Genomic DNA, 25406 nt, shown 5'->3' with positions numbered 1-25406 from the left:
TATCTTCTATCGTTGCCAAGACAGTTCTCAAACTCCCTTAAGGCCTCCCTATTAACTAATTCTATTATTTTCTTTGCACTTTATCACTCTGGGAAGCAGACCATTTCAAAACTAGTACTAGTAGCAAGATCAGGAAAACCTTGAATTCATTTAAAAAAAAATGAGCCAAGAATTTCCTTAACCTTTAAGATGTGTCTTTAGCTTTACAGATAGTATTTTGATTTTTCACAAGTTTGAACACATGGAATTTCCCATATGACAGCATAGTCACAGAGTACCAAGGAGCAAACTAAAAGATAGATGCCTATTTTGTTACCAAAAAAAGCACAATATTTTGTGCATCAACAGGTTACAATGCTATTAAAAAAATTCATTTCTTCTCACACTGATGGAATAATTTCAAGAATTGAAGGGTATTTCTTTCTAAAATTCTATTGCCTTTACAGGACAAGATACAGTCTTTTAGGTGATGAATAAGAAAAATATGTATCTTACATTTCGACATAAGTATTAACTTACCTCTCCAAGCTTTTCCAATTTGATGTAGGTTTCCATTTTTCCAAACCCAATTTCTGACTGAAAGCAAACAATTATAAATTTAGTATTCTTCAAATTTCAATTCTTCTCTGCCTCAATATCTGAAACTCTCCTGCTCTCCGAATGTTTTGGAACAGAAAAATCTGATTAAATAGTAGAACATCTGTCAAATTTTAAACCTGGAACATTTAAAGGCTCAAAAACAAAGTTCACAATTAAAACTGTAAACTCATCTTTTTTACAAATTGATTAACAGTCTGCTTTGAAAAATTTCTGTTCTACTTTAAGACTCTGAAATTTTAAGATATCACAGGCATTTTAGGATACAAAAGGATTTTATAAAAGATAACTACATGATTTAACAAATCACAAAATAAACAATTTTCCTACATATTTTCCTTCATCAATCTTTTGTTTTCCCCAGGAAGGCCTGCAAACAAAACACTATTTCAGGTTTTCCCATCGAAATATAATAAGAAAGATAACCACATGTCATACTCTATGATGAGTCAGGAAATGCTAACACAGAAGAAGTATAAGTCTAAATCAGTCTCCTCCATCACCCACAAAAAAGTGAGTTCTGAAAAGCATTCTTTTAAAAAACCTTGAGCTTGACTATTTTGAATGGAGTCGATAAATGAGGTAGATGGAATAGTCAAATATGCAATGGGAACTCAGTATTTAAAAAGTAATTAAAAAAAAAACACTGAACACAAAAGATTTAGGGGAAAAAACAAAATGATAAAAATTTAGAGACTGAGAGAGCAGAGATAGGGGAAAAAAGTTAAAAAGAAGAGAATAAGAATTTTCTTAAATTCCTTTCTAGTACCCCTTATGTAGATGGTGGAAAGGGCAACAGTAATCTAAAACTTCACTTCTCAGAGATACTAATGCCCTTAAGTAGCCAATGAAAGGAATAATGTTCTTTTATATATAACTCTTAAAGGTGTATGCTGGATTATTAAATTCTGTGTCAAATTCTGGAAGTTCAGATACACTTTTTCTGGAGGTGTTGAACAAAATAAAAATGATACTTAACAATTTGACTTAACATCACTCACCGCTTAAAACAAAAAAGGTAAACTGCCCAAAACTGACAGTCAAAAGTAGCAGGGGCCTCTCAAAGGAACTGCTGTACAAGGAACTTTTTTACAAGACATATGTATCACTTTAAAAGCCATGAGGAAAACTTCAAGTTCAATGATACTCATTCAATTTTGGTAAACTAATAAAAATTGTGGTCACAGGTGGTGCTGGTGCTTTCACTGAAGGACTGAAAAATTGCTTCTCTCTGTGTACTCTTAAAGACTTTTTCCTATATACTGTATTTTCTTTTTCTTTTTTTTTAATTTTATTTTATTTTTAAACTTTACATAATTGTATTAGTTTTGCCAAATATCAAAATGAATCCGCCACAGGTATACATGTGTTCCCCATCCTGAACCCTCCTCCCTCCTCCCTCCCCATTCCATCCCTCTGGGTCGTCCCAGTGCACCAGCCCCAAGCATCCAGTATCGTGCATCGAACCTGGACTATATACGGTATTTTCAAAAAAAATTTAAATAAGTGAGATTTTTGGAACCCATCATGATCCATCCACCCACACACTATTTTATATATGACTGACAGATATTAAGTCCTTATTCTGTATTGTCAATAATTACACAGGGTAATAAAACTACAATAGACAACACTTTCCAAATACAAATGGGAGTTTTTTAATTTTAATATGGGAAATGTGGCAAAGAGACCACCATTTGATACATGAGAACCCGATTCTGAATAATTTTTTGATTTTGTAGTTCTTCTATAGTCTATTTACATATGATCTCACATAACACTTAAAAAAAAAGGCTAATTGCCAAGGTCACACAAACTATGATAGAGTGTTTATTTTCTTATACCTATTTTCTAGAATTCAGATGATTAAATTCACAAACATGGAACTATTTTGACATAAATTTCAAATCTCACCTGATTTTTTTATGAAGGAAAAAGAATAGCAAGAATAAATGGAAACTAGTATGAGCAAAATAATCAATGTCCCCCCCGCAAGATATAATTAAAATGTCATCATCTGTAACAGTGAGAAGCACATAGAAAAATACAACTACAAGCAAGGAACTTTCTTTTTTGCCACACCACGTCTTGTGGAAACTTAGTTCCCCAACCAGGGACTGAACCATGCCCACAACAGCAAAAGTACATTGTCCTAAACCACTGGACCGCCAGGGAATTCCCTGGGAAATTTTTCTTATTAGGAGTTGGGAAATTTTCTTATTCATTTTTTTAATCTTAAGTGAATAAATACTAAAATGTCCTTATAAGATCATGTACACTTTTCTCTAATGGTGGCTTTGACAAAAATGTTTGTTTTTTTTTAAACAGTGGATAAATGAACTACAAATTCAAGACTGTAAAGACAGTACTGATGTAGAGATTACCATATCATATAAAGTATACAAGGAATAAACTATAAGAGATAGCTTATTATATTAACTATATAGCATAGCATCTATATTAACATTACATGAAATATTAACATTAAAAAGAGTCACTTTTTAAATAGTGAAATTGAGTGAGATCATTAAAATATATTGAAAGTATGCTTTTTAAGAAGAGGGTAAATACTGGAATTGTCTGCCACAACCCAATTAAAGAGGTTTTGAATTGGGTTGACCACATTTTAATGATTCCCAACCTTTAGGATTTAGTAATTACATACAATTTATTGCTTAACTGAATCTTTATATGGAATTTCTAGAAAATTTTACTTGCATTTTTATCTGCTGAGCATGACAAGATTAACAATAGACATAATGACTAGCTTGTTGACACACTCTCCTACGGAAATTATTCAGAGGACAGAAGACAAAGCTCATTTATTCAACATTTACCAGGCATAATGCTAGGTACTGGGGATAGAGTGAAGGAGACAGACATGATTCCTCCTCTCATAAGTTCACAATCTAGACTGACTTTCATCCTAGATTATTTTAGAATATTTTTAAAGTCTCATAAAAACAGAAATAATAGCTGTATGATTGGAATACACTTTGCATTTAAATACAATATAAAAATCTTCTTAATTCTGCTTCAAATGAAGCTAATTTTTTTCTGATACTTCACTGCTCTAAAAATTAGCCTTTTGGAAAACCAAACAAACTCCTGTTCAAACAGCTCTTATAGCTGAGTAATATTTCACTGTTAAGTCAGAAAGAGAGAGACAAATACTATACATTACTGCATGCATCTGGAATCTAGAAAGAGGGTACTGATGAACCTATATGCAGGGTAGCAATGGAGATACTTAACTCCCCTGGTGGCTCAGACGATAAGGCGTCCACCTACAACGCAGGAAACCCAGATTCAATCCCTGGGTCGGGAGGATCCCCTGGAAAGGAAATGGCAACCCACTCCAGTACTCTTGCCTGGTAAATCCCATGCAGGGAGGATCCTGGTAGGCTACAGTCCATGGGGTCGCAAAGAGTTGGACATCACTGACGGACTTCACTTTCACTTTCAATGGAGACACAGGACATAGAGAACAGACTTGTGGACACAGTAGGGGAAGAAGAGGGTGGGACAAATTGGGAGACTAGCATACAAACATACATTCAGTTCAGTTGCTCAATAGTGTCCAACTCTGCGACCCATGAATTACAGCACACCAGGCCTCCCTGTCCATCACCAACTCCTGGAGTTCACCCAAACTCATGTCCATCAAGTCAGTGATGCCATCCAGCCATCTCATGCTCTGTCGTCCCCTTCTCCTCCTGCCCCCAATCCCTCCAAGCATCAGAGTCTTTTCCAATGAGTCAACTCTTCGCATGAGGTAGCCAAAGTACTGCAGTTTCAGCTTTAACATCATTCCTTCCAAACAACACCCAGGACTGATCTCCTTTAGAATGGACTCATTGGATCTCCTTGCAGTCCATGGGATTCTCAAGAGTCTTCTCCAACACCACAGTTCAAAACCATCAATTCTTCAGTGCTCAGCTTTCTTCACAGTCCAACTCTCACATCCATACATGACCACTGGAAAAACCACAGCCTTGACTAGACGGACCTTTGTTGGCAAAGTAATGTCTCTGCTTTTGAATATGCTATCTAGGTTGGTCATAACATTCCTTCCAAGGAGTAAGAGTCTTTTAATTTCATGGCTGTTATCACCATCTGCAGTGATTTTGGAGCCCAAAAAAATAAAGTCTGACACTGTTTCCCCATTGATTTCCTATGAAGTGATGGGACCAGATGCCATGATCTTTGTTTTCTGAATGTTGAGCTTTAAGCCAACTTTTTCACTATCCTCTTTCACTTTCATCAAGAAGCTCTTTAGTTCCTCTTCACTTTCTGCCATAAGGGTGGTATCATCTGCATATCGGAGGTTATTGATATTTCTCCCAGCAATCTTGATTCTAGCATGTGCTTCTTCCAGCCCAGCGTTTCTCATGATGTCCTCTGCATATAAGTTAAATAAGCAGGGTGACAAGATACAGCCTTGACGTACTCCTTTTCCTATTTGGAACCAGTCTGTTGTTCCATGTCCAGTTCTAACTGTTGCTCCTGACCTGCATATAGGTTTCTCAAGAGGCAGGTCAGGTGGTCTGGTATCCCCACCTCTTTCAGAATTTTCCACAGTTTATTGTGATCCACACAGTCAAAGGCTTTGGCATAGTCAATAAAGCAGAAATAGATGTTTTTCTGGAACTCTCTTGCTTTTTCGATGATCCAGCAGATATTGGCAATTTATCTCTGGTTCCTCTGCCTTTTATAAAACCAGCTTGAACATCTTGGAAGTTCACAGTTCTTGTATTGCTGAAGCCTGGCTTGGAGAATTTTGAGCATTACTTTACTAGCATGTGAGATGAGTGCAATTGTGCGGTAGTTTGAGCATTCTTTGGCATTGCCTTTCTTTGGGATTGGAATGAAAACTGACCTTTTCCAGTCCTGTGGCCACTGCTGAGTTTTCCAAATTTGCTGGCATATTGAGTGCAGCACTTTCGCAGCATCATCTTTCAGGATTTGAAATAGCTCAACTGGAATTCCATCACCTCCACTAGCTTTGTTCGTAGTGATGCTTCCTAAGGCCCATTTGACTTCATATTCCAGGATGTCTGGCTCTAGGTCAGTCATCACACCATCGTGATTATCTGGGTCATGAAGATCTTTTTTGTACAGTTCTTCTGTGTATTCTTGCCACCTCTTCTTAATATCTTCTGCTTCTGTTAGGTCCATACCATTTCTGTCCTTTATCAAGCCCATCTTTGCATGAAATGTTCCCTTGGTATTTCTAATTTTCTTGAAGAGATCTCTAGTCTTTCCCATTCTGTTGTTTTCCTCTATTTCTTTGCATTGATCGCTGAGGAAGGCTTTCTTATCTCTTCTTGCTATTCTTTGGAACTCTGCATTCAGATGCTTATATCTTTCCTTTGCTCCTTTGCTTTTCACTTCTTTTCTTTTCACAGCTATTTGTAAGGCCTCCCCAGACAGCCATTTTGCTTTTTTGCATTTCTTTTCCATGGGGATGGTCTTGATCCCTGTCTCCTGTACAATGTCACAAACCTCCGTCCATAGTTCATCAAGCACTCTATCAAATCTAGTCCCTTAAATCTATTTCTCATTTCCATTGTATAATCATAAGGAATTTGATTTAGGTCATACCTGAATGGTCTAATGGTTTTCTCTACTTTCTTCAATTTCAGTCTGAATTTGGCAATAAGGAGGTCATGGTCTGAGCCACCATCAGCTCCTGGTCTTGTTTTTGCTGACTGTATAGAGCTTTTCCATCTTTGGCTGCAAAGAATATAATCAATCTGATTCAGTGTTGACCATCTGGTGATGTCCATGTGTAGAGTCTTCTCTTGTGTTGTTGGAAGAGGGTGTTTGCTATGACCAGTGTGTTCTCTTGGTAAAACTCTATTAGCCTTTGTCCTGCTTCATTCCATACTCCAAGGCCAAATTTGCCTGTTACTCCAGGTGTTTCTTGACTTCCTACTTTTGCATTCCAGTCCCCTATAATGAAAAGGACATCTTTTTTGGGTGTTAGTTCTAAAAGGTCTTGTAGGTCTTCATAGAATCGTTACCATATGTAAAACAGACAGCAATTGGGAATTTGCTGTGTGACACAAGGAGCTCAACCCAGTGCTCTGTGACAACCTAGAGGGGTGGGGTGGGGAGGGAGGTGGGAAGAGGGTTCAGGAGGAGGGAGGGGACATATGTATACCTGGGACTGATTCATGTTGATGTATGGCAGAAATCAACACAATATTGTAAAGCAATTATTCACCAATAAAAATTTAAAAATAGCTCTTATACAATAAGCACATGAAAGTTAAATAAAATAAAAACAAATTATAATTTATAATAGCCTTCCTGTAATTTTGAGTAACTTTTAAGTAGCATTGATTATTATAGGGTATTTCTTCATTACTTTGGTCTAACAGTATAATCATTCTGCCGAAGTTATAAACAAGTATTACATGCTGGCAATGCAATTCTAAATGAGCTTCACAACAACTGAAACATGTGCAATAACTCTATTAGATGCCATTCTAAGAGTAAATGTGCATATAAAAAACACTGGGGGCAAAGACAGATTTTTCAATTATCCATTTCCCACCTTGTGAGATTTACCAAGTTACAGTTACTGATAGGAATGTCAGTCTACTGAGGTAGACTAAGGTAGGTCAACTGAGAATCTCTATTCTACTTGATCATTTGTATTACAAAATATTACCTTACCCCCGTCCATAATATGCCATAGGTAAATTAAATTGTGGGGTGAACTTTGAACCTCATTTCCACACGTATAAGCTCACTTCTGAAAGACATCAGGACTTGATACCCTATTTTCTCACCTGTCCTTAGAAATAACGGCTATGTATGATCTATATTGGTAAAGCCATGAATGAGGAACCCAAAACTTAATGTTTAGGAAGAGGCATATTCTTAGAATTCATATAACCTAAACTTCAATAAAATGAGACAAACTTTCCTACACAGACTTAGTTTACTAAAGTTGCACTTAACACTCTTATGAAAATTTCCATGGGGTATGCCATCACTTTAAGTGTAACAATGCTCTAATAAATCACTACCTGCCTATGGGCTTTCCCACTAGTCATTAGTTTAAGTATTTTAAGAGTTAGAATATTCCATTTCTTATCAATTATAAATGAATATTAAATAACACTTTCAGTTCAGTTCAGTTCAGTCGCTCAGTCATGTCTGACTCTTTGCGACCCCATGAATCGCAGCATGCCAGGCCTCCCTGTGCACCACCAACTCCCGGAGTTCACTCAAACTCACGTCGGTCGAGTCAGTGATGCCATCCAGCCATCTCATCCTCTGTTGTCTCCTTCTCCTCCTGCCCCCAATCCCTCCCAGCATCAGAGTCTTTTCCAATGAGTCAATTCTTTGCATGAGGTGGCCAAAGTACTGGAGTTTCAGCTTTAGCATCATTCCTTCCAAAGAAATCCCAGGGCTGATTTCCCCTAGAATGGACTGGTTGGATCTCTTTGCAGTCCAAGGGACTCTCAAGAGTCTTCTCCAACACCACAGTTCAAAAGCATCAATTCTTCAGCGCTCAGCCTTCTTCACAGTCCAACTCTCACATCCATACATGATCACAGGAAAAACCATAGCCTTGACTAGACGAACCTTTATTGGCAAAGTAATGTCTCTGCTTTTCAATATGCTATTTAGGTTGGTCATAACTTTTCTTCCAAGGAGTAAGCGTCCTTGAATTTCATGGCTGCAGTCACCATCTCCAGTGATTCTGGAGCCCAGAAAAATAAAGTCTGACACTGTTTCCACTGTTTCCCCATTGATTTCCCATGAAGTGATGGGACCAGATGCCATGATCTTCATTTTCTCAATGTTGAGTTTTAAGCCAACTTTTTCACTCTCCTCTTTCACCAATCCAATAACCAATATTTTTAAAATAAGATAGAACGACTAAATGTAATGTGGTATCCTAGATGGGATCCTGGGGATAAAAAGCTATTAGTGAAAAACTAGAGAAATTTGAATAAAGTATGGAGTTTAGTTAATAGTAATGTACCAACATTGGTTTCCTTAGTTGTGACAATGTACTAAAGTCATGTAAAATGTTAATAACAGGCATAACTAGGTATAACTAATTACATGGTATATGGGAATTCTCTATATGATCTTCTAAATTTTTCTGTAAATCTATAACTACTCTAAAATAACTATTAGAGTAGAGTTAGTATAGCTGTAGGTAGATTACACATTTGTAATTCAGAAAATGAGAGGGTTTCTAGTTAGTGGCTTCTCTCTTCTTGGTCGTGTAGTGGGAAGAGGTCATTTGCTTAGAGTGAGAGAAGAATTAACCAAAGAAATACAATACAATAGGGTAGCCAAATGATACTGAGGATCCAACTGAGCTTGATGCTCATAATTTTATAGAAGAACCAATCAGCCCTACTGTATATTCACCAGAGGTGAACTCAGCCTTGTTTCTTACCTCCTACTTAAGTGATTTATATTATTTTTACTACTCTACTTATTATACATTGCAAACTGAAAGTACAAAAAGAAACATGTACACATTGCTATATTTAAAATGGATAACCAACAAAGACCTATTATAAAGCACATGGAACTCTCAAGGTTATGTGCCAAGGTGGATGGGAGGGGGCTTTGAGAGAGAAGGGATACGTGTATATGTATGGCTGAGTCCTTTTGCTCTTCGCCTGAAACTACCACAACATTGTTAACTGGCTATACCCCAACACAAAATAAAAAGTTTAAAGTTTAAAAAAAAAAAGTTTATCCTTTTAGAAAGACAAAATTTTATATTTTGTCTTGAAACAAAAATGTTTTTAAGATAAGAGTATATCATCCATGGAAACATAAGCTCTAACAAATGTGAAGTGTATTTTCATTTTCCCATCTCCTTTCCACGGATTCCCTAATCCTTCCCCTTCACATATAAACCTAGGGTATTAAGAATAATTTTCTAATATACTTCAAAAGAAACCATGACTTTAGTGGGGAAAAAAAAAAGAAAGAAAAGATCAACAATGAAAAGAATGAACCAATGAAAACCAAAACAGAGCTTCAATGATTAATGTGAAATCGGTAAGCCATTTCAGATTAAAAAAACAAGAGAATTAAGATAGGAACTTTCAACACAAATAAAAACTCCAGTCACTCAGCATTCATTAGAGGGCACTGTTTTCCTTAATTTCATGTACACTGAAAAAGATAAGTCTTAGATGATAGCTTTGGTGATTAAACCATACCTTTAGTCCCAATCTGAATATTTACTAATTCTAAAATTGATCCTAAGTACCAATCTTTAGTCAAACTTGATAACCAAAGAACAGTTTCAACCTGGTAATTAAATGACAAAGTTATGTTAATGAAAATGTCTTAAGCAGTAATGTAAAACTATGATGATCATAAAGCTATACCAAAACCAAGCTTTAACCTTACTGTATACTAGTGAACAGTGAAAGTCGCTCAGTCGTGTCCGACTCTTTGTGACCCCATGGACAATACAGTCCATGGAATTCTCCAGGCCAGAATACTGGAGTGGGTAGCTTTTCTCTTCTCTAGGGGATCTTCCCAACCCAGGGATCGAACTCAGGTCTCGAACCCAGGTCTCCCGCATTGCAGGTGATTCTTTACCAGCTCAGCCACAAGGGAAACCGAAGAATGCTGGAGTGGGTAGCCTATCCCCTTTCCAGGAGATCTTCCCGATCCAGGAATCGAACCGGGGTCTCCTGCATTGCAGGTGGATTCTTTACCAACTGAGCTATGAGTAAAGCCCCTATTGTATACTGGTGAATGTCAAATAATAATGTGCTCATATTATACAGCATTAGGTAATTTTATTCTTTAGAAAATGCAACCAAAACAGAAGTTGTTGGCAGATAAAAATATTCCACGATACAATATATAAGAAGAAGATAAAACAACTGTTAGTGACCCAATACTCATCAATGGCTCCTTCTTCAGACCCAAAGTTTAAGAAGGTACTCAGTGCAGTCGCTTAGTCATGTCTGACTCTTTGTGACCCCATGGACTGCAGCACGCCAGGCTTTCCTGTCCATCACCAACTCCTGGAGATTACTCAGACTCATGTCCATCGAGTTGGGGATGCCATCCAACCATCTCATCCTCTGTTGTCCCCCTTCTCCTCCTCCTCAGTACTAAGTGGTTCCTGAGTATTTTATCTTTACACAGTCCCTAGCATCTGGGCTCTACTTTCCATTTCCACATGACTACCACATCATCCTTAACTATGAATTCATTTCCCTGCCTCTAGTCTTTCTCTTGTTCTATTTGTTTACACTTTTCCTGAAGTAACAGTTATGAAACAAAAATGTGATTATGTCAGCTCTTGTTTAAATAAATGTCTCTGAGGCCCTTCTTTTTACATGGGATGAAGTCCAAACTCATTGGCCTGACAGCTGAAGCTTTTTATAGTCAACAGCAGGGGTCCCCAACCTGTGAGGAACCCAGCCTCACAGCAGGAAGTGAGCGGCTGCACAGCAGGAGGTGAGCGGCAGGCAAGCAAAGCTTCATCTACCGCTCCCCATCTCTCACATTACCGCATGAACCACCCCTCCAATCCTGTCCATGGAAAAACAGTCTTCCACTAAATTGCTCCTTGGTGCCAAAAAGGTTGGGGACTACTGGTCTAGATCCATCCTATCCTTTCAAGGCTTATTCTTTAAAATTATTCCATATCCACCCTTCGTATCAATTATAATTTCCCCAACATACTCACATTCTCTGGATTTTACTACATGAAGTTTCCTTTGCTTAGAACACTCTTCTAATAACTGTCAACTTGACAAAATTCCTACCCATCTTTTTGAGCCAATTTAAGCACCATCACCTCTGTAAGCCCGTGACGTGCAAAGACATTTTACTTGCTCTTTAATTGTCCCACAGCACTTTATATACACTTCTACATAGAACTAAAGTCATCCAAAAGAGATCCTCACATACACAATCACCTGAACTTATGTCAAGATGACACTGCAACAAGGAAAGCTATTCTTTCAAAAAGCAGTGCTGGGTCAACTGCTACACAATGGAGACCAAGATACATAACTGACAAGAGCCTTTTATACAGAATGTATAAAGAATTCCTCACAAATCAATCAGAAAAAGGCAGACAGTCCAACAGAAAATAAATAATAGAATTCAACAATTCAAAGAAGAGGATATTTAAATGGCCAATAAATAGTAGAAAGGTGTTCAACTTAAGCCATTAAGAAAATGAAAAACAAAACCACAATGCCTGAATGCTCTGTCAGGTCTGACTCTGTGACCCAATGGACTGTAGCCCATTCCTCTCTGTCCATGAGATGTTCCAGGCAAGAATACTGGAGTGGGTTGCCATTTCCTACTTCAGGGGAACCACAATGAGATAACACTATACACTCATCAGAAAAATTTAAAAGTTTCTTTGAAAAAGAAGAAAACAGTACCAAAAAAAAAAAAAAAAAAAATCATGGAAAGCAACTAGAATGGGATGTAAAATGGTATAATCACTTTGGAACCAACTTTGACAACACCTAGAAAAGCTGAACATGTGCACACAATCTACCCAACAACTCCACTCCTAGGTATGCATCCAACAGAAATGCTTACATATGTTAACCAAAACACATAATCAGGAATGGTGATATAAGCAATATTTGATAATAGCCAAAATTAAAAATAACATAAATGTAAACGTTCATCAACAGAAGACTGAATAAAATATAGTATACTCACCAATGGAACACCATGCAACAAAAAAAGAACAAATGAATAACCTAACTACATGCAATAACCCAAATGAAACTAACACTAAGTAAAAGAAGTCGGCTGCAGAAGAATACATATTGGTATACTTCTATAAGTAATAAGATATTTTTGTATACTATACATATGAATTTGTATGTATATATATTTATATATATATTTGTGCAATATATTTTATTTGTAGAAAATGTATTTGAAGCATTTGTATATTCATAATTACATAAAGTTCAAAAGTTTACGAATAATCAGAAAAATATAAAATGCATTTTTGAAAATAAATAAGAATGTATGTAAATCAAGATAAAGAAGTCTTTCTTTATATTAAACACTACAAACATAATCAAAACAGTGAAAACCATATAGGTAAAACTAATCTTTGGCATTAGAAGGCAGAGATAATGCCAAAGTTGAGGAAGGGAGAGTAGAAGTGAATAATGAAGTGGCAGGACGAGTTTTCTGGAATTTGGGGGATTTTCTTTTATGTATCTGCATACAAGTTACACACGTATGCTAACTTCACAAAAATTCATGAAGCTCTACAATTACGTTTATGTACTTTTCTGTGTATCTAGTACATATTAACACATACTTATATACCTGGTACATATTTTGTTCATCTAGCATGTATCAGTAAAATTTACCAAAAAATAAAATAAACCTATATTCTATTCAATATAACATCTTTAAAATGTTAAGAAGGGAAAATGACAAAATCCAGAAAACAATGTAATAAACTTTAGCTATTAACAATATAAAAATTAATATAAAATGTTTATGCCCAGAAAAACAAACCAGATCTAATATAGTAGGTATAGGAGACTTAAAAACTTACTAAGGAAGCTCTCCGAGACCTTCGGCTCATTGGTTGATCAAATGGTGGACTGTTTATCTGCAACTTTTCAAGATACCCATCAGGTATTCTGATATCTGCAGGCAGTGATAACCGCTTATTTAAATCCTTTTAAAAACCAAGAAAAAGAAGATCTATATAGGTAACCACAAACAGAGACGACAAGGACATTTGACTTTTTAATTCATGAGCTCTAATATATTATTTCTTAGCAATCAGTAACTATAAAGGTTTGTTGCAATTACAAAGGCATTTACATTAATTATAAGCAGATTCTTTATGGTCTGAGCCACTAGGGAAGCTGTATGTAATATACCGAAAGCAAATGTATTTACTGTAAGCAAAAGTATACAATGCAATTTATTTTACAGAAATGATGTTCTACAACTGAGTTGAGTCCTTTCATTGATAAAATCAGCATGGAATTAATTTTGACATTATTATACCATATAGTTGCTTTTAAGTCACTAAGTCGTATCTGACTCTTTGCAACCCCGTTGACTGCAGCACGCCACGCTCCTCTGTCCTCCACTACCTCCCAGGGGTTGCTCAAATTCATGTCCATTGAGTTGATGATGCTATCTAACTATCTTATCTTCTGCTGCCCGCTTCTCCTCTTGCCTTCAATCTTTCCCAGCATCAGGGTCTCTTCCAATCAGTTAGCTCTTCACATCAGGTAGCCAAAGTACTAGAACTTCAGCATTGTCCCTTCCAATGAATATTCAGGGTTGATTTCCTTTAGGATTGACTGGTTTAATCTCCTTGCAGTCCAAGGGACTCTCAAGAGTCCTCTGCAGCACAATTTGAAAGCATCACTCTTCAGCGCTCAGCCTTCTTTATGATCCAACTCTCACATTCAAACATGACTACTGAAAAACCATAGCTTTGACTATACAGACCTTTGTTGGCAAAGTGATGTCTCTGCTTTTTAATATGCTGTCTAGGTTTGTCATAGCTTTTCTTCCAAGAAGCAAGTGTCTTTTTATTTCATGGCTGCAGTCACCATCTGCAGTGATTTTGGAGCCCAAGAAAATAAAATCTGTCACTGCTTCCACTTTTCCCCCTTCTATTTGCCATGAACTGATGGGACTGGATGTCATGATCTTAGTTTTTTGAATGCTGAGTTTCAAGCCAGCTTTTCCACCCTCCTCTTTCACCCTCATCAAGAGGCTTTTTAGTTCCTCGTTTTCTGCCATTAGGGTGTTATCATCTGCATATCTGAGGTTGCTGGTATTTCTCCCAGCAATCTTGATTTCAGCTTGTGCTTTATCCAGTCTGGCATTTCGCATAATGTACTCTGCACATAAGTTAAAAAAGCAGGGTGACAACATACAGCCTTGTTGTACTCCTTTCCCAATTTTGAACCCGTCAGTTGTTCCATGTCTGGTTTTAACTGTTGCTTCTTGACCCACATGTCCTGGCAAAGGAGCTTGCATAACTCAATGAAGCCATGCTGTGCAGGGCTAACCAAGACAGAGAGGTTATATGTAAAGAGTTGTGGCAAAACAAGGTCCACTGGAGGAAATGGCAAACCACTCCAGTATTCTTGCCAGGAGAACCCCATGAACAGCACACGATATAGTTCAGTTTAGTTGCTCAATCGGTCCAACTCTTTGCGACCCCATGAACTGCAGCACACCAGGCCTCCCTATCTGTCACCAACTGCCAGAGTCTATCCAAACTCATGTCCATTGAGTCGGTGGTGCCATCCAACCATTTCATCCTCTGTTGTCCCCTTCTCTTCCTGCCCTCAATCTTTCCCAGCATCAGGGTCTTTTCAAATGAGTCAGCTCTCCGCATCAGGTGACCAAAGTATTGGAGCTTCAGCTTCAGCATCAGTCCTTCCAATGAACACCCAGGACTGGTCTCCTTCAGGATGGACTGGTTGGATCTCCTTGCAGTCCAAGGGACTCTCAGGAGTCTTCTCCAACACCACAGTTCGAAAGCATCAATTCTTCGGCGCTCGGCTTTCTTTATAGTCCAACTCTCACATCCATACATGACTACTGGAAAAACGATATAGTAGGAATAGGCAAAGTCTACCATAAAATGGGGTTGGTTTGAATAACCCATCATGTGGATATTGCATGATTTGCGTGCAACAGTGAGATAACTGAAATATTTTATTATTGCTATGTCAGTGGAAATAAGTAAAAGGTATTTCTATTTCATTTAATTATGTGAACTGAGAGAAACAGAGATCTTGCCTATATTATCACACCAAGAAACATAAATTCTATAAAAAAAAATCCCTGCTGCTGCTAAGTCGCTTCAGTCGTGTCTGACTCTGTGCGACCCCACAGACGGCAGCCCACCAGGCTTCCTGTTCCTGGGATTCTCCAGGCAAGAACACTGGACTGGGTTGCCATTTCTTTCTCCAATGCATGAAAGTGAAAAGTGAAAGTGAAGTTGCTCAGTCGTGTCCGACTCTAGTGACCCCATGGACTGCAGCCTTCCTCCGTCCATGGGATTTTCTAGGCAAAAGTACTGGAGTGGGGTGCCATTGCCTTCTCCAAAAATAAATCCCTGCTATTAATAATAAATCAGGAGATAAAATTGAGATGTGTAGAAATCGTACACAGATTTATTGGGAAATATATGGCTTAAGTATCAAAATATATCATGTTCTCAACTATTGAGAAAATAATAATTCTCCCAAGTTAGCTTTATGTTTTACATCACTCTAAACAAATCACAGTAAGATTATTCTTGGAACAAAACATTTAAAATTTATCTAGAAGAATAAATAGAAAGCAATATCCAAAAACATTCTAAAATAAATAAAAATATATGTGTGGGTGTGGGGGTCTTTCCAGATACTAAAGTATACAATAATCAAGAGTGTGTCACCTTTGGGGGAGAATACAGCTCAATGTCCAGATATAGATCCTAGTATTAAATAAAACTTTTAAACCTATAATAAAGAAAATCATACATATGGTGAAGAGAAATAAATAATTTTATTACTATTGTGATGTAATTTATACAGTGATATGAACAGTTATCATGAGTTTGAGTGAGCTCCAGGAGATAGCGAAGGACAGGGAAGCCTGGCGTGCTGCAGTCCATGGAGTCGCAGAGTCGGACACGACTGAGTGACTCAACAACAATGAACAGATATCAAGTTGATTTCAAGAGCTGAAGATGGTATTTTACCATTTAAAAACTGGTATTGTTTTGCATAACTGATTCAGAAGCAATCTTTGATCAGCAAAAATGCAATCAACCAAGAGGGCAAATACCCTAATCATCAACACCTCAACAGCACTGAAGAAAATAACAACATTCTTATTTCAAAATGTGCTCAATTTTCTAGAGAATATTATTTTTAATCTATAGTATACATATGGAAATAATATTCATAATCAACTTCTGTCTTCAAGGTTATACACAACATTGACAGAGAGAAGGAAATGAGCTTTTCATTCTTTCACATGGAGAAATAACTTAACATGTGCTACAGAGATTAGTAGGTACAATAAACCAAAAAAGGAAGTGATATCCATATTAATAATATAAAGTAAGGGAAAAAAGCTGGTGCTTATTTTTTGTATACTTTTTGAAATCTGAAAATATTTATAAAATCTGAAGTACCTAGATGAATCTCAAAAATACTAATTAAAATATTTTCTAAAAGGAAGACTTTCCCTAATGTATCATCTTGGATTTCTGAAACTTTTGAAAATTCAAATTTCCCTTACAAAGACTCTACACAGTATTTTGCAGAATGTTTAAGTATAATTACTGTATATGTGCCTTGGTATAATAGATGATTAGGAAAAAATAATCACAGACTAGTTTTTATTAATGCAAAGCAACAACTTTCTTACAGGTGTCATTGCTGTCATGAAAATTTTCAAATAGGCATTTATTCTTAATAGGCATTTATTCTTATGTATTTATACACACAAACACAGGCATATTTATGTTTTTTTAAAAAATGGTACCTCTATTGAGATCCGCCTATGTATACGATTTCTAAGACAAACACCCGTAGGTGACTGGACTTCATCAGATGATGTCCCAGAAGCTTGGTCACTCTCGCCATCTGATCCCATTTTTAGATTTTCATGAACAATATCTGTATCAGAAAATGAAATATTATTTATCTTAGAAGAGATGTATTAAATTCTACAGAATCACATAATTTATTATCTCTACATGTAAGATGTAGACAGCCAACAGCCAAAAATCATAGTATAAAAGGTCTTTTACATTCTGGGTACCACAGGTGTGCAGTTAATAAAAACTGCACATTTAGGACAAATGTCCTAAAACAGTAGTATTAAATCCTCTTATGCTCTAAGATTATAAAAAGTTATTTAAAAAAACTAACATTCAAGTTATTAGCAAGAGTTGAATAATAAAATTAGAGACCAAAAATAACACTTGACGATTATTTAGTCAGTTCTCTTATTTTCCAGATCTAGAAACTGAGACTTTCAAAGGTTAAACGACTTTCAAAGGTCACAGAGCTTAGAGGCAGAGCCAAAATAGAAACCTGAACTTTTATTTAGTTTAGTATTCTTTCCATTTAATAATGTGCCATTAGGTCATATCAAGATGAACTGGTTCTTTGCATAGTCTTTAAAAAAACTGTTTTACAGTTGCTAATGTAGCTCCCCATCCCCAAGTGTTAAAAAAACAATTCAAAAAAGTATTCACTGAGTACCGATTTTGTGTAACTACAAAAACAGTACCACAAAATCTACTGGGGGCAAAAACATATTTCACTTACAATGCAAGGTAAATTATGATTTTTTTAAACAAGAATAAAAGTTAAATGGGAGTAGAGGGTAGGGAGATTAATTCCTTTTATACCTGCTCTTATATTTACACTGGTCAATCACCTTCTAATTCATCTAGCGAAAGTAGCCCACCAGAAACATATGCTAGATCTCAAACACATCTCTTTCCATGGGTCCTCTCCACAGAATTATTCACTCCCCCAAAAGTATCATGTTCCACACTGAAGTGCTTTAGCAAGCTTTTTATTTTTTCTTATCTGTAAGAGGTTATTTCTTCATTTTATCAATGTGGTGAATCCATTCTTCAACAGTATGCTCATATGTCATCAGGTCTTTTCTACTCTCAGACACAAATGAACACTGTGCCCACACCTAGCACACCAACTGTGTTGAAGAGCAGTTTTTGGTTCATGTGATTTTATATCAAGCTATGAGATCCCCTGGGGGCAGAATCTGACTTATTCACTTTTCTATTCCTAGAACCGAACTAAATTTGTTTAGTAAGTAGTTCAACAAATACTACACTGATTTAAACACTTACTAAAAAAGAAAAAGAAAAAATCAAAGTATGGACCAGACAACTGAACCATTTCTTTCAAATGAAATGTTATATGAAATATCAACATGTAAAATAAATAAGAATAGTATTTTACAACTACAAATTTGAACTTCTAGTTATTTACTTACAAAAATATGAGAACTACTTAAATTAACAAAAAAACTGAACTCCAGGGCCTCATCAAATCAGTCTTAGATTTCATACATTTCTGTATTTTGTCTTGGTAATACATTACTGAGAAAATTCTTATTCACACTGATAAGCAGCTGCAAAAATAACGGTTTTTAATAGACCAATATGTAATTTAAGAATACAGTTTAGTGACACATTTCTGGAGAAATTTTATACTGAACAAAAAATTAATTTGGCAGTAGAAGTCAATGTACTGGGTGATTGATTCCTAATCTGATGGTATTAAAGACATCTGAGACCAAGCATTCTTTTCTACCACTCTTTAAAAATGTTAAAGGTAATTTAATCCTGTCTTCCAAAAATCTACAAATCTTCCTCAAGAAAATGTTGAATATACTTTAAAATGTATAGCTGAGTTTGCCTGACGGCATGCTTAATACCCAGGGAGCAGAGACAGAGAACTGAAGGTCCAAAATTGTTATGCAAAAATTGACTTGTTACTTTCTTGGGAGGGGTTTCTGATCTTGGTAAGAGTGTGCTTGGATTTAGCCACCACAGTGAAATAAAAGATGAAGCCTTGGGTGTCCCACTTGAAAATGAGAGCTTTCTGTAGAAAGGCAGATGACTCTCAAAAGAGCTACATCTTCAGTAAAAGGTAGACTTAAAAACAGAAATCTGTTCTCCCACATGAGGACTACAAAGGAGTTTATCAATTTCAGACTATGAGTAAATACTTGGTAGCATCTGACTCAACCAAGAAACACCTCATGTCACTAACAAGCTAGTTCCGACATGAATACCAGTTGGTATCTTCGCTTCCATCAATAAGAAAAGAGTGAAGCAATGAAGCCTTATGTCAAGACTTCATTCATTTGTCACCAGTATGAGCAACTTCTTTTCTGAATCAGGTAATAATTCTTAAGTAATAGAGAACTTACTTAAGAAATTACTTCTCAAATGGCTCAATTTTTGTATAATTCACAATGTTAACAGCTACAGACAGACATAACCCACTTTCAAATTTAATCTGCATTACTAACATTTTCAACATCACTTTTAGACCAAGGATCAGTATATATGACCTGTTTTTGTATGGTCCTGAGCTAAAAATTGTTTTGGCATCCTTAACAGATTATTTTAAAAAGATTACCATATATGGCCCACAAAATTTGAAAAAATTTTTAGGGCCTGAACCTTTATAGAAAAAGTTTGCCAACCCCTAGTCTAGACAATCAAGAGAACAACAAATTAAGCCCTGATCTGAGGTGTTTTCCAATTTCTGTGAGGGTAAATACTCCCTTTGTGGCCAAACCTCAAGCTACCAGTATGGTATCACTGAACACCTGGTTGGGTAATATGAACACCATGACATTAGTATTTTTGAGTATTCAGATACAGGAGAAATATCCCCAAAGTGTAGGCAACAGTTAACTGTAGTAAAATAATTAGGAAATAATGACTTCTGGCTATTTATTACCTACAGTTTTAATTTGATTTACTTAATTGTAAGTTTATATAATTTAAATTTCAATAATGGCTATGATTAACAATCAGCTTGCAAAATTTCTGAAAATTTAACAATCATCTCTCATGAACCAGTCTGAGACACAGACAAAAACCCCTGTAGATAAGCTCATCCTCTCAAAATTAACACATAAGAAAATAATCTGTGGGTTGATACCATGGCAAGATTAAGTAGATAAAGAAAGAAGCAGAATAAAACCTTCAGAAACTTCAGTAAATATAATTATGTCATGAGTCTATAAAATAATTATATTTAAAATTATTTAAAAAACAAAACATGATAAGAAAGCATAAAAAAAAAAGACCAGAGAAATAAACAGAAACTTGCGGACATATATATTTTTCTTAGATTTAAAATGACACAGAGACAAGAATAACAACTCAGGTAATAATCATATATACTAATTATTGCAGTTAGCTATCAAAAAGTGATAATCTGGAGTTACTGAGGTATGACCCCAAATTAAGCACCATCTCAAACTGCTATTCATCCTGAAATTTTACATCTACCTCTTAAGGGCTCTATTTTCTTTCTGGTGAACAGGTTTTCAAACATTACTCCTCCTTAGTGTCAGCACTACTGCCTGTCCAGAACCTTCCAGTTTTCTGCTCTCTCTCCTATTCCCTTGATTTTTACCTTACAAGAAAAAACTAGATAATAAAGGCGGGCAGACTTGCATACAGCTGAAACCTAGCTATGGACATAACCCACAGTCAGAAAAATTTTAAAAAGCAGAAACATTACCTAATCTGCTTCCATTTCTGGGCATTGCCATGAAGGAACCAAGGCTTCCTCCAATAACGCTATGTGGTCTCCGCAGTGGGGGCTTCTTAAAGGACCCTGTGTACTGGTGGAGGAAGGAATGCATACTGTGCGAGGTCGGAGGCCTGCCATTCTTCACGATAGGCTCTGCAGTTCACAGTATCCAAAAATCATTCCATTAATAGCCCAAGATCCAGGATGACATGAGAAGGATTGAGAAAGCAAAAAAGAAAACAAAAGATTATGATAGAGATCATTACATTTAACCTTATTTCTTTGGCTATGCATATAAAGTGCTAGAATTAAAATAATTTCTATGAAAAATACTTACAGAAAATACTATTTGGAACTGATCCAGTAACTTAAAGATCCACTTTTAAAAATCTACTTTTTGATTGAAGGATAAGTAAGTAAGTAAGTGTTAGTTGCTCAGTCGTGCCTGACTCTTTGCGACCCCATGGACTGCAGCCCACCAAGCTCCTCTGTCCGTGAGAGTTTTCCAGGCAAGGATACTGGAGTGGGTTGCCATTTCCTTCTCCAGGGCATCTTCCCAACCCAGGGATCGAACCCAGGTCTCCTGCACTGCAGGCAGATTCTTGACCGACTGAGCTACAAGGGAAGCCCCAAATGGAGGATAGTTGCTTTATAATGTTATATTGGTTTCTGCCATACAATATAAGTCAGCCATAAGTGTGTGTGTGTGTGTATGTCTGCATATATATAAATGTCCCCTCTCTCCTGAACCTCCCCTCCCACTCCTCTGTTTTTAATACAATTGAAATTGGTTAGCAATCACAAAGCTACTAATATAGCCCACAGGTTTCTGATCTGTTTAATACATCTCAAAATTGTTTCCATAATTCTAACATTTACTGACTGCCTCATATATGCCTTATGATTAGGAATGCTGTAGAATATAAAAGCGAGAAGGCAATGGCACCCCACTCCAGTACTCTTGCCTGGAAAATCCCATGGATGGAGGAGCCTGGTAGGCTGCAGTCCATGGGGTCACTAAGAGTCAGACACCACTGAACAACTTCACTTTCACTTTTCACTTTCATGCACTGGAGAAGGAAATGGCAACACACTCCAGTGTTCTTGATGGGAGGATCCCAGGGATGGGGGAACCTGGTGGGCTGCCGTCTATGGGGTCGCACAGAGTTGGACACGACTGAAGCGACTTAGCAGCAGCAGCAGTATATAAAAGACACAATCCTGGCCTGAAATAACTATATCCCTGTTTGCTAGACATTCAAAAAAGTATGTCAAGTTAGTAAATAAAACAGAAGTACTTAAGTACGTTATCAATACAGAGGTTCTGAAATTACCCCCAATTTAGAATTTTTCAATAGTTTACAAAGAAAAAAATCACAGACCTGGAACCATGCAGAAACATTACAAAAACATAACACTGAAAAAGAGCAGGTGACTCAGATCCACAGAACAAGACCAAGGCATGGGCTTGGGAAAAATGAGCCAAGAAGGCCACTTAGTCTCTGCCTCTACTAATAATGGCTCTCTGAAGGGAGGAGAGAGACAGAGGATGGGACAAAACAATCCTCAAGGACCCCACAGGCCTAGGTCATCTACTCTGGATAAAACACCAGACTAGAGGTAGGGGAAGTGCATAACTAGTAACGCCGAACATCGGTCCATGCCCGTGCCTGGATGTACATTCCCTGACGGTAGCTAGCTGATCAAAGACTGGGGATCCTAACTTAAGCCGAGCAAAATGAACAGTGACTTAATAATGAATGGGGGCAAAAACACTAGTATACAAATGGCTACCATTAGTAGTTTTTGAAAGCTATATATGTAGTAAATATATAGGAAACTACACTGGTACAGGAGGGGAGAAACGGTGAACAGAAAGCTAAAAGAGAGAAAAGAATCAAGAATAATTCCTGGATTTTTAGCTTTAAGTGGTTTAGGTTAAGTGAGGAAAGCTGGAGAAGAGGCTGATTTGGGGGGAGGGAAATCAAGATTTGTGGTCTGGTCATATTAAGTTTAAGATTCTTATTAAACATCTATGTGAAGAAGCCAAATAAGCATTTGGAAATGAATCTAAAGATCCAGACAAAAATCCTGACTAGAGAGACAAATTTAGGTGTAGTCAGCATGTACACAGTAGCTGAAGTTATGGGACTAGATGAGGTCAATTACTCAAATATTTCAAGATTATGACAGCAATTAACTAGACAGTTCAGTAGAATAATAATATTCTATATCTTTAAAAGTAGTGGAAATCTTTAAGGCATTATGCTAAATTTATCATATGCATTATAATTTTTCTAAGATTTTGAGAGTATTATCTCCATTTACATGTACTTTCTCATTCGTTTTATTCTAGGATATGCACGAGAGTCACTTGCCTACATATAATGCGAAAGTGAGAGTATTCTGTTGGTACAAGCGACTGAATAAGAGACAAGAGATCAAAAATTGGTTCAAAGGTAGTTTACTTAGGAAATTCATAAACTATATTCTTCCTCAAGTTAGCATTGCCTCTATATGGTTAGGCAAAGACCACTTGTTTCACAAACTGGTTGTACAGCACATGAGATCATTTAAAAACTATAGTCTATCTCTTCTCATTTGTTAAACCATATTCAGACAGACAGTATGTGTTACTGATCTTAGGAGCTTTTTACCCTCTAAGATAAATTCTATAAAGAAAGAGTACGTTGGAACCAGCTATCAAGCTTTGATAGATGACCAGAAAGGTATTGCATCTTTGTGAAAACTGTCCCGTGTTCTTTATACACAGGGAATAAACAATAACAGATTATAATTCAGAGATAGCCTATGCTACCATTAATCTCTGCAACTGAAGAGGAATCAATGTCTATTATGACACCTTCAAGTATTCAAGTAATTCGAGAAATTTATAGAGGAAACTGAGTAGTTTCTATTTTTCTCTTCTTTACTAATTTTAATGTTACTATTAGAATTAAAAATAAATTTCAATAAACTATATTTTACGTCAATTTTTTTTAAATATTTCACCATTCACTATAAATTATGCATGTAATTTTAAGACAGTTATTACTAAAGTATTCCAGAAAATATGTCATGAATCAAAAATATTAATTAGCTCTCCAAAAAGTATGTACATTTTCTTTGACTCACACTTTTTTTTTAAAAGAAGATATTTGTCTTGTAGTCAAATTCCTATCAAGAATGTGTCCCAGAAACCATCCATGAAGAGTATTCTGTGCCTACTTAACTTCTGAGTATCACTGGCAGATAGCTAGCAATACTCATGGAGCCCAAGAATGAACATACAGGGTTTAATTAATATCAAGGATTCAAGGAGATCAGAGAGATTTAAGGATTTTTCTCCTTGCAAGAGGAGTAGAAGACATAATAATATCAGCTTTGAGATTTGATTCAAATCTCAGATGTAAAATATCTCCCTCCTACATGTAAGTAAATTATACCCAAATTATTAAATTTTCTACCCAACTCATCTATGTTTCCCCTCCTGTATTATGAGCCAGATAACCTTGAGTAAAATAACGACACTCTGAAGAAAACAGTATAAACTGAAGCTTGGGTACGATAAATTACTTACCCAGAGTCATACACTATTAAGTATATAAATGTATATTCCAAATTCCAATCCATAACTTTTAACTTAACATCCAGAGTGCTTTTCATTATATCTTTCCCTCTCTCACAAGGATATTTACATTTCAGCTAAAGGGGATAAAGAAATTCATGATTCCACCCACTGCCACAAATCTCTAACAGGAAAGTTTCAGGCAGAGGCAAGGAAGGCTTTCCAAAGAATCTGCACATTATGACACACGGGCAGCCATTCCTGTAAGCTCCTTCCCTATTATTATGACATCCCTAGGGCTATTTCAGTTTTGAGTATGTAGCCTTACTCTATAATTTCATCAGGATTTTGCATTATAATGCATTCAATTTAACAATTCCTTTTTATTTTAAATTAACATCTGTGTACTAACTACACTATAAAAAAACTGCCAAACTTGTGGAATATTATATGCTTATCTTACTATAAGAGCTCTCAATACTATGGATAGATTCTTTGGTCAATATAAAATAAGAAAATAGTATGATTCAGTCATGTGAAAAACCTTGTGGTCTACGTGGACAGTCAATATGCCATACATAATGTTATAAATCTGTGATGAAATCTCAAACAGAAATTTCACAAACTTTTTTTCCTGGACGCACCACGCAGCATGTGGGATCTTAGTTCCCTGACCAGGGACGGAACCCGAGACCTTGGCAGTGAAAGTGCTAAGTCTTAATCACTGGACGGGCAGGGAATTCCCTGGAATTTCACAAACTTACTATGCACTTCTAAGGTGTATTAACTTTAGTTATAAGAATAACAAAAATATTTAAATGTTAATTTAAAAGTAGGTACTTAACTAGGACATTACTATACAAAGCATTGTTATTCAAGAAAACCACTGCAAAATGGAAAGATAAACAGGATATAGAATTCATCAGTGTTAGAGACCA

The 25406-nt window shown here is 36.4% G+C and overlaps 1 protein-coding gene across 7 annotated transcripts in view; it reads right to left on the bottom strand.

Moving 5' to 3' along the window:
• Positions 1-25406, bottom strand: part of CDK17 (cyclin dependent kinase 17) — a 137189-nt gene that overhangs the window by 43688 nt on the left and 68095 nt on the right. For all 7 annotated transcript variants that reach the window (XM_044941480.1, XM_006073546.3, XM_006073544.3 and 4 more), the window contains exons 3-6: positions 20889-21053; positions 17128-17261; positions 13163-13288; positions 520-576 (exon numbers count right to left, since the gene is read on the bottom strand). In XM_044941480.1, the coding sequence (XP_044797415.1) occupies positions 520-576; positions 13163-13288; positions 17128-17261; positions 20889-21053 (482 nt within the window). The remainder of the gene's footprint in view (positions 1-519; positions 577-13162; positions 13289-17127; positions 17262-20888; positions 21054-25406) is intronic.

Source organism: Bubalus bubalis, chromosome 4 (genome assembly GCF_019923935.1).
Source record: "Bubalus bubalis isolate 160015118507 breed Murrah chromosome 4, NDDB_SH_1, whole genome shotgun sequence".
Taxonomy (NCBI): domain Eukaryota; kingdom Metazoa; phylum Chordata; class Mammalia; order Artiodactyla; family Bovidae; genus Bubalus; species Bubalus bubalis.
Note: the sequence above shows the minus strand (reverse complement) of the source record. Positions and strands in the feature narration are given on the sequence as shown.